The following is a 10,176-nucleotide window of genomic DNA, read 5'->3' as shown; positions in this document are numbered from 1 at the left end:
AATTAAAGGCAAATAACAACACAGGGCACATAACTACAACATACGTACAGACATATGAATAAAATAATTAACACAGATGGAGCTTTGACAAATTGGAGAGAAAAATATAAACAATCAGGAAAACTGACCACAGTTCTTTTTTTGAAAAATCATATAATTAATAAACATATGTGGAAATCACACCACAGTAGGCACCAAAGAAATGCAGATAAAATGTCAGTGAGATAACACTTGTTCATGTTCAGAAACTGGCAGAGTTTTTTTTTTTTGGCAGAGTTTTTAAGACAATATGTCAGAGTTTTCCAGTATATAATAAAACAGGGACTTCATACATTGCTAGCATGAGCACAGACTTACCTAAAAGTAATAATCATACTTTATACACCCAAGAATAGTAATTAGTCTAAGCCCTGACTATATGGCACTTAGGACTTTCTCAAATCTTCAGCTCAGTTCAGTTTAGTTTCTCAGTCATATCCAACTCTTTGCGAACCCATGGACTGCAACATGCCAGGCCTCCCTGTCCATCACCAACTCCCGGAGGCTACCAAAACTTATGCCCATTGAGTCGGTGATGCCATACAACCATCTCATCCTCTGTCATCCCATTCTCCGCCTACACTCAATCTTTCCCAGCATCAAGGTCTTTACAAATGAGTCAGCTCTTCGCATCAGGTGGCCAAAGTATTGGAGTTTCAGCTTCAACATCAGTCCTTCCAATGAACACTCAGGACTGATTCCTTTAGGATGGACTGGTTGGATCTCCTTGCAGCCCAAGGGACTCTCAAGAGTCTTCTCCAATACCACAGTTCAAAGGCATCAATTCTTCAGTGCTCAGCTTTCTTCACAGTCCAACTCTCACATCCATACATGGCCACTGGAAAAACCATAGCCTTGACCAGACGGACCTTTGTTGGCAAAGTAATGTCTCTGCTTTTTAATATGCTATCTAGGTTGGTCATAACTTTCCTTCCAAGGAGTAAGGGTCTTTTAATTTCATGGCTGCAGTCACCATCTGCAGTGATTTTGGAGTCCCGAAAAATACAGGCAGCCACTGTTTCCACTGTTTCCCCATCTACTTGCCATGAAGTGATGGGACCAGTATGCCATGATCTTAGTTTTCTGAATGTTAAGCTTTAAGCCAACTTTTTAACTCTCCTCTTTCACTTTCATCAAAAGGCTCTTTAGTTCCTCTTCACTTTCTGCCATAAGGGTGGTGTCATCTCATATCTGAGGTTATTGATATTACTTCCGTCAATCTTGATTCCAGCTTGTGCTTCCTCCAGCCCAGCGGTTCTCATGATGTACTCTGCATATAAGTTAAATAAGCAGGGTGACAATATACAGCCTTGACGTACTCCTTTTCCTTTTTGGAACCAATCTGTTGTTCTGTGTCCAGTTCTAACTGTTGCTTCCTGACCTGCATACAGATTTCTCAAGAGGCAGGTCGGGTGGTCTGGTATTCCCATCTCTTTCAGAATTTTCCACAGTTTACTGTGATCCACACAGTCAAAGGCTTTGGCATAGTCAATAAAGCAGAAACAGATGTTTTTCTGGAACTCTGTTGCTTTTTCGATGATCCTGTGGATGTTGGCAATTTGATCTCTGGTTCCTCTGCCTTTTCTGAAACCAGCTTGAACATCTGGAAGTTCACGGTTCACGTATTGCTAAAACCTGGCTTGGAGAATTTTGAGCATTACTTTGCAAGCCTGTGAGATGAGTGCAATTGTGCAGTAGTATGAGCATTCTTTGGCATTGCCTTTCTTTGGGGTTGGAATGAAAACTGACCTTTTCCAGTCCTGTGGCCCCTGCTGAGTTTTCCAAATTTGCTGGCATATTGAGTGCAGCACTTTCACAGCATCATCTTTTATGATTTGAAATAACTCAACTGGAATTCCATCAACTCCACTAGCTTTGTTTGTAGTGATGCTTCCTAAGGCCCAGTTGACTTCACATTCCAGGGTGTCTGGCTCTAGGTAAGTGATCACACCATTGTGATTATCTGGGTCGTGAAGATCTTTTTTGTACAGTTCTTCTGTGTATTGTTGCCACTTCTTCTTAACATCTTCTGCTTCTGTTAGGTCCACACCATTTCTGTCCTTTATTGAGCCCATCTTTGCATGAAATGTTCCCTTGGTATCTCTAATTTTCTTGAAGAGATCTCTAATCATTCCCATTCTATTATTTTCCTCTATTTTTTTTATTTGCACTGATCACTGAGGAAGGCTTTCTTATCTCTCCTTCCTATTCTTTGGAATTCTGCATTCAAATGGGTATATCTTTCCTTTTCTCCTTTGCGTTTTGCTTCCCTTCTTTTCACAGCTATTTGTGAGGCCTCCTCAGACAGCTATTTTGCTTTTTTGCATTTCTTTTTCTTTGGGATGGTCTTGATCCCTGTCTCCTGTACAATGTTACAAACCTCCATCCGTAGTTAAGCGGTCTGTCAGGCACTCTGTCTATCAGATCTAGTCCCTTAAATCTATTTCTCACTTCCACTGTATAATCATAAGGGATTTGATTTAGATCATACCTGAATGGTCTAGTGGTTTCCCCCACTTTCTTCAATTTAAGTCTGAATTTGGCAATAAGGGGTTCATGATCTGAGCCACAGTCAGTTCCTGGTCTTGTTTTTGATGACTGTATAGAGCTTCTCCAACTTTGGCTGCAAAGAATATAATCAATCTGATTTCGGTGTTGGCCATCTGGTGATGTCCATGTGTAGAGTCTTCTCTTGTGTTGTTGAAAGAGGGTGTTTGCTATGACCAGTGCGTTCTCTTGGCAAAACTCTATTAGCCTTTACCCTGCTTCATTCTGTACTCCAAGGCCAAATTTGCCTGTTACTGCAGGTGTTTCCTGACTTCCTACTTTTGCATTCCAGTCCCCTATAAGAAAATTAGAGATACCAAGGGAATATTTCGTGCAAAGATGGGCTCAATAAAGGACAGAAATGGTGTGGACCTAACAGAAGCAGAAGATGTTAAGAAGAAGTGGCAACAATACACAGAAGAACTGTACAAAAAAGATCTTCACGACCCAGATAGTCACAATGGTGTGATCACTCACCTAGAGCCAGACATCCTGGACTGTGAAGTCAAGTGGGCCTTAGGAAGCATCACTACAAACAAAGCAAGGGAAGGTGATGGAATTCCAGTTGAGTTATTTCAAATCATAAAAGATGATGCTGTGAAAGTGCTGCACTCAATATGCCAGCAAATTTGGAAAACTCAGCAGGGGCCACAGGACTGGAAAAGGTCAGTTTTCATTCCAACCCCAAAGAAAGGCAATGCCAAAGAATGCTCATACTACTGCACAATTGCACTCATCTCACAGGCTTGCAAAGTAATGCTCAAAATTCTCCAAGCCAGGTTTTAGCAATACGTGAACCGTGAACTTCCAGATGTTCAAGCTGGTTTCAGAAAAGGCAGAGGAACCAGAGATCAAATTGCCAACATCCACAGGATCATCGAAAAAGCAACAGAGTTCCAGAAAAACATCTGTTTCTGCTTTATTGACTATGCCAAAGCCTTTGACTGTGTGGATCACAGTAAACTGTGGAAAGTTCTGAAAGAGATGGGAATACCAGACCACCTGACCTGCCTCTTGAGAAATCTGTATGCAGGTCAGGAAGCAACAGTTAGAACTGGACACAGAACAACAGATTGGTTCCAAAAAGGAAAAGGAGTACGTCAAGGCTGTATATTGTCACCCTGCTTATTTAACTTATATGCAGAGTACATCATGAGAACCGCTGGGCTGGAGGAAGCACAAGCTGGAATCAAGATTGACGGAAGTAATATCAATAACCTCAGATATGAGATAACACCACCCTTATGGCAGAAAGTGAAGAGGAACTAAAAAGCCTCTTGATGGAAGTGAAAGAGGAGAGTTAAAAAGTTGGCTTAAAGCTTAACATTCAGAAAACTAAGATCATGGCATCTGGTCCCATCACCTCATGGGAAATAGATGAGGAGACAGTGGAAACAGTGTCAGACTTTATTTTGGGGGCCTCCAAAATCACTGCAGATGCTGACTGCAGCCATGAAATTAAAAGACCCTTACTCCTTGGAAGGAAAGTTATGACCAACCTAGATAGCATATTAAAAAGCAGAGACATTACTTTGCCAACAAAGGTCCGTCTGGTCAAGGCTATGGCTTTTCCGGTAGTCATGTATGGATGTGAAAGTTGGACTGTGAAGAAAGCTGAGCACTGAAAAATTGATGCTTTTGAAATGTGGTGCTGGAGAAAACTCTTGAGAGTCCCTTGGACTGCAAGGAGATCAAACCAGTCTATCCTGAAGGAGATAAGTCTTGAGTGTTCATTGGAAGGACTGATGCTGAAGCTGAAACTCCAATACTTTGGCTACCTCATGCGAAGAGTTGACTCATTGGAAAAGACCCTGATGCTGAGAGGGATTGGGGGCAGGAGAAGAAGGGGACGACAGAGGATGAGATGGCTGGATGGCATCACTGACTCGATGGGCATGAGTTTGGGTAGACTCCGGGAGTTTGTGATGGACAGGGAGGCCTGGTGTGCTGTGATTCATGGGGTCACAAAGAATCGGACACGACTGAGTGACTGAACTGAACTGAACTGGGAGTTGGTGATGGACAGGGAGGCCTGGCATGTTGCAGTCCATGGGTTCGCAGAGTTGGATATGACTGAGCGACCAAATTGAACTGAAATGAGGTAGTGGTGAAGGAAATGTTAATGGTGTGAATAAGAGTCAAACCTAACTGGTGTGTTTCAGAGAAGGTTGTAGGACAGAAATTAGAGTATGGACAACTCTTTCTAGAAAATTTTTTCCAGAGAAAAATGAAGATATGGATGGTAACTCTCAGGGAAATTGAACAAAAAAAGTTGCCTTTCTTTGAGATAAGATAATAAAATGTCAATAACTCTAGCCCTTTTCCTTCTGCCAATTCCAGATAGCCAGATGCTACTCTTTTTTATTCTTCTCAACAAAATTAAGACAGAGCTACAAACAAGGTGGCCGGAAGAAAAATTCAGATTTTTCTCAAGATAAATTACAGTGTCAGATAACTGACTCATTACAAATGACAAAGTCTCAGAGACAAGAGAATTTAAGATCAGTCTTATCTGAAACCCTGGAGCCAAACTTGTGTCAAGGAAGTTTAGGTTTCTCCTCTTAGTTTTTAAAAAGCTTTATTCACTTCTGAGCTTAAATTTTCACAAATATTTTTTAACAAAAAAAGCTGTAGTTATACTACAGGTCTACTGATACAGGTTGTGTGATACTGTCCTTGCAGTGTTGGCTAAATCACTGTTATCAAACTCGAATGTGCATAAGAATCGCCTGAAATATCTTGTCAAGTGAAATTCTGATCCCATAGATGTGTAGGGTGCCAAGATTCTGTACTTCTTAACAAGTCCTAGATGATGTTGGTGACACTAAACCATAGACCCCCTCCTTGAGTAGCAGCAAGAGTCTGAATCACACGGGAGAAGTTTACATGAACCAATGACCCCTGTATTCTGGTATTCATGTCTAAGGTAATCCCCTCCCCTTGAATCTGGGCTAAATCCATTAGTTTGCTATTCATGAATATCCCAAAAGTGATTAGAAGTCACATTCAAGATTAGGCTACAAAAGACCCTGGCTTCCACATTTCTCACAGGCTCTCTCTTGCTCTCTCTCTCTTGCTCTCTTTCTTGCTCGCTCAGATAAAGCCAGCTGCCACATGCAGAGCTGCTGTAGGGAGACGTCCACACTAAAGGAAGTGATGAATGAACTGAACAATAGTCAGGAAGAAAATGAGACCCCCAATCCAGTAGCCTGGCAGGACTTAACCCCGCAAACAGCCACGTGTGCTTAGAAGTAGATTCTTTCCCAGTTGAACTTTAGAAGATCTACTCTTCCAGCTGATACCTTTATTGCAGTCTCCTGAAAACCCCTAATCCAGAGGACCCAGAAAACTTTCATTCAAATTCTTGACCCACAGAAATTGTAAAAAAAATTTAAAAATGCTTGTTGTTTTAAGACACAAAATTGGGGGGAGGTGATTTGTTACACAACAATAGATAGATAACTAACACAGAGGAATTGCAAAGATCACAAGAAAACTTGGGGGAATGGTGGTTATGATGATTTTGATTATGGCGATGGTTTCACAGCTATATTCCTGTTTCAGAACTCATCAGAATATTTACTTTTAATATCTACCACTCATTATATGTCAGTGCACTTCAATAAAGTTTAAAATACATTATAAAAGTGTCTGGGTGGGAGGAGATTTTCACCCAATTACTAGGAGATTCTAGTCCCCTCTACAAATATCACCTCACTAAAACAGAGTTCCTTTCGTTAGTGACATGAGGGTTTCTGTGTCCTAAATTCATTATCTCTTAATAGTACTAAATGAAAACTGACCTTTATTATGTCCCTGAACTCTATTTTATAGGACAACCATCTATTTCTTGTAAATTAGTCTTACTTCAGAACTTGTCAAACCCCTGATTAAGCTATAGTTGGGTCACTGATCTGAGACTCTGGAAGTCATCTCATCCCCATAAATTTGAATTTATTTCATGAGTCTAGAGCTCGAGCACCCAGCCTTGTGTTCACTTAGTAATAAAAATAATAATATTTTTATTATTTTAATAAAACAATATTTTATTAAAAATAAAAATTGATGCCAGTTCTTCACTAGATCTTATAAACTGGTGATATGGAGATGAATCAAACATGGGACTTGCCTACCTGGGGTCCACTATCTGGTATCTTTGTGCTTGAGGGACTCCCACTGCCTTAGCCCTTCAGCTGTTCTGATATGCATCCCCACTGAATGTAGCCAACTGATATATCAGGTGTGCCCAGGGACAGTCGAAAGAATTTGGATGGAGAGGTCATGTAGGCTGTGCCCTGGGGTTTGTTGCGGGTGCCCCAGCTTCTGTGACTTCATTCTGGTGCATTGCCCCAGCCTGTCACTTTAAGGAAAGCCCTCTTCACATCTTTGTTCCTCAGGCTGTAGATGATGGGGTTGAGGAAGGCAGAGATGACATTGTAGAACAGTGCCAGCTTCTTATCCTCTTCTGGGGAGGCCTCTGATCCAGGTCTCATGTACATGACCATGCATGGAATAGAGAACATGGTGACCACAGTGATGTGGGAGGCACAGGTGGAAAAGGCCTTGAGCCGCCCTTGGGATGAGCGAATTCTCAAGATGGCAGCAAATATATTGACGTAGACAATGATGATGAGGGAGAGTGGGACCAACAGAAGGATGAAGCCCAAGATGAAGTCCACCTGGTCATTGAGAGACGTGTCTGCACAGGCTAACTTCAAGACTGCAGGTACTTCACAGAAGAAATGATTTATCTCATTGGGTCCACAATAGGGAAGAATCATAGCAGAGATGGTATATATCAGAGCACAACTAGTACCCCAGAATCCGCAGAAGGCCGCCATTAACCCACACAGCAAAGGGCTCATGATGACATTATACCTCAGGGGGTGGCAAATAGCTACATACCTGTCATAAGCCATGATTGCAAAAAGCCAAGACTCAGTGATACCTAGCATCAGAAAGATGTACATCTGGGCCACACATCCAACGTAAGAAATGGTCTTTTTCTTGGAAACCAGATGCACCAACATCTGGGGCACTGTGGTGGTGACATACCCCATATCCAGAATGGATAGGACACTAAGAAAAAAATACATGGGTGTGTGGAGGTGGGAATCCTTGCGTATCAAGGTGATAATGAGCCCATTGCCCAGAAGGGTGACAAGGTAGAGGAAAAAGAAAATGCTGAATAGAATAACATTTATCTTTGTGTTGCCAGAGAATCCTAGAAGAATAAATTCAGTAAGGGAGCTGCGGTTTCCCAAAAGGAAGCCCTGCATCCTTCTCCTGGTGTAGAGAAAAAACAGAGTCATGATCCATAAAGTGAAATCTCCAGATTCAAATTTTGCCATTATTCGAATTAGGAGTACCAGATACCAGTAGCAAAGTAAGTGCATATCAGGACGATTGCAAAGCCAAATTTTTAAAAGAATTTCCACTTGATATGAAACAGCATGTCAATATTGTATTATTTAATCCTAATTTATCTTGAGATCCCAAATAACAAACTCTGCTTTTCAAAATGTAGAACTTGCAAAAGGAGCATCTAAACCTATTTGTTTTACTTCATGAACATGTGTAGTTCATGCAACTTATAAAATATTTTAAAGTGGCCAAGGAAAGAATTAAATATCTGTGGATACAGCATGTGCTCTGTTTCATATCAAATGGGGATGTCTGCTCTTCCTTTGACCCTTCCCCAAAAATGGGCTTCAGCAGAAGCACTTGAATACACTAGAACTTTAGAAACACAGTTGTTAGGTATCTTAAGTCTGTAGTATCAAGAAAAGAACTGTTATTTGGAAATAAACTGTGCCCCATGGAGAGTCAAAGTCATGTGTTCCAGTGAGCCGCAGGTGGCTCACACAGGAGAGAGAAGGAGAGGCAGAGGAGGCACGAGGATTAAAAGAAGAAAAGAGAAGGAAATGGGAGAGGTAAGTTTGGGAAAGGAGCTGAGAGGGAAACATGATAAGTCTAGCCTTGGATTCAAGGAGCTCGTGGGACTCCTAGTATCTATTGGACTGATGGATCACAACCTAAAGAAAATGCTTTGGAGATAGGAATCTGCGTGTTATCGGCACTTCTGGAGGAACTGAAGCCATCAGAAGGGGTGGGACCACTCAAAGAGAGTGCGCAGAAGAAGAAAACTAACCAGAACCCTGAAAACCTCCAATATTAAAGGACAGGCTTAAAGGAGAATCCAGAGAAGGCAGTATTGAGTGACCAAAGAGAGACGATACAACACAGAAACCCCAGATGAGACAAGGTCTGCAAGGAGGTCTTTGTGGTCAAATGTGTGAAGAAGACGTCAAGTAAGACAAGAATCTTAAAAGTTGTCTATTACTTTTAGCAACAAGGAGGCTTTGGGAGAATAGTTGCAACAGATGTCTATTAATACATGAAGTAGGTTAAAAGAAGCCAAGTGTAGGCGGGATTTCTACAGGTGGATTTTTGAATCAGGTGGAAAGGAGGTGTAAGTCATGAACTAGATGGCAAAATACAGTATTTTACGTTGTAAGGATTTTGGCTTGTTCATATAGTAAAGAAACTGGCCAGTTAATAGAGAAGTCTAAAATTACAGGGCTATGACAAAGTAAATCATGGACCAAGTGTTTAATGAAACAGGAAAAGATGGGATCCAGGGAAGGATTGGGCTCAATTTGAAGGAGTGATCCTCTTTCTATTGTGGTTGGTGGGATGGAGTTAAGAATTTATGTGGACACAGAATATTTGAATGGTCAACATGTAGCAGAAATTCTGAAGTAGTCTGTGTCAGTTCTGTTGGATAACATCAAGGATTTTTTCCTTTTTAACATAACTCATACCCAAGGTATGATCTGTCAGAATTAGTCACAGAATCAGGACACAAACCCATCTCACCCAACTGGAAAAATGGTCTGAAACCAACCACTCTGTGTCTTAAATACATCTTCATATTTATATCACTTTGCCCAGACCCTTTCCTGAACTCCACATATCCAGCTGACTGACTACTTGAACTCTGCCTTGAATGTTTAATAGGCACCCGAAACTCATCATGTCTAAAACTGGACTCCTAATTTTCACTATATGATCTAGCTCTTGGATCTCATCTCCCATTACTGTCTCCTCTGCTCAGTCCACTGAAACCGCATTGTAATTCTTCTATTCTGCCAACTTGGCTTTCACCTAAATTCTTTTGCCACAAAAGCACTTACATGCTCTTTTACCAGATACTTTCAGGGTGAGCTCTTTTGCCTCCTTTGCTTTTCTGTCAACTGTCACTTCACCAGAGAGCTCATTCTTCACCATCCTCTGTAAAGTACAACTATCTTTTACTGTCTCTTTAGCCTGCTTCACTTTTCTTCATTGTATCTCACTTCTCTAAAAAATGTAACTATTATTTATCTGATTGTTGTATGTTGCCCCCAAATAGACTGTTAAAGCAAAGACTTTGCTCACTACTATTACTGCAGTGGCAATCATTATGCCTGGCACATGGTAGGAGCTTAAATAATTAATATTTATTAAGTTATTAAATCAAGGATGCTAGTTTTGCACTCCATCCCAGATGCTGTGTTGGCAAGACAAGGAGAAGTGATTGACATCTAT

General features: G+C 41.1%; 1 protein-coding gene across 1 annotated transcript; it reads right to left on the bottom strand.

Annotated features, from left to right (window-relative positions):
• Positions 1-6,917: 6,917 nt before the first annotated feature.
• LOC122428075 (olfactory receptor 2A12-like) lies at positions 6,918-7,865 on the bottom strand. The gene has a single exon (XM_043447771.1). It carries the CDS (start codon positions 7,863-7,865, stop codon positions 6,918-6,920), a length of 948 nt encoding a protein of 315 aa, XP_043303706.1.
• Positions 7,866-10,176: the final 2,311 nt, after the last annotated feature.

The sequence above is a fragment of the Cervus canadensis genome, chromosome 2 (genome assembly GCF_019320065.1).
Source record: "Cervus canadensis isolate Bull #8, Minnesota chromosome 2, ASM1932006v1, whole genome shotgun sequence".
NCBI lineage: Eukaryota > Metazoa > Chordata > Mammalia > Artiodactyla > Cervidae > Cervus > Cervus canadensis.
Note: the sequence above shows the minus strand (reverse complement) of the source record. Positions and strands in the feature narration are given on the sequence as shown.

Bases quoted from the DNA above. Each gene is read 5' to 3' on its own strand.
- LOC122428075 (XM_043447771.1), bottom strand. From the start codon at position 7,865: ATGCAGGGCTTCCTTTTGGGAAACCGCAGCTCCCTTACTGAATTTATT.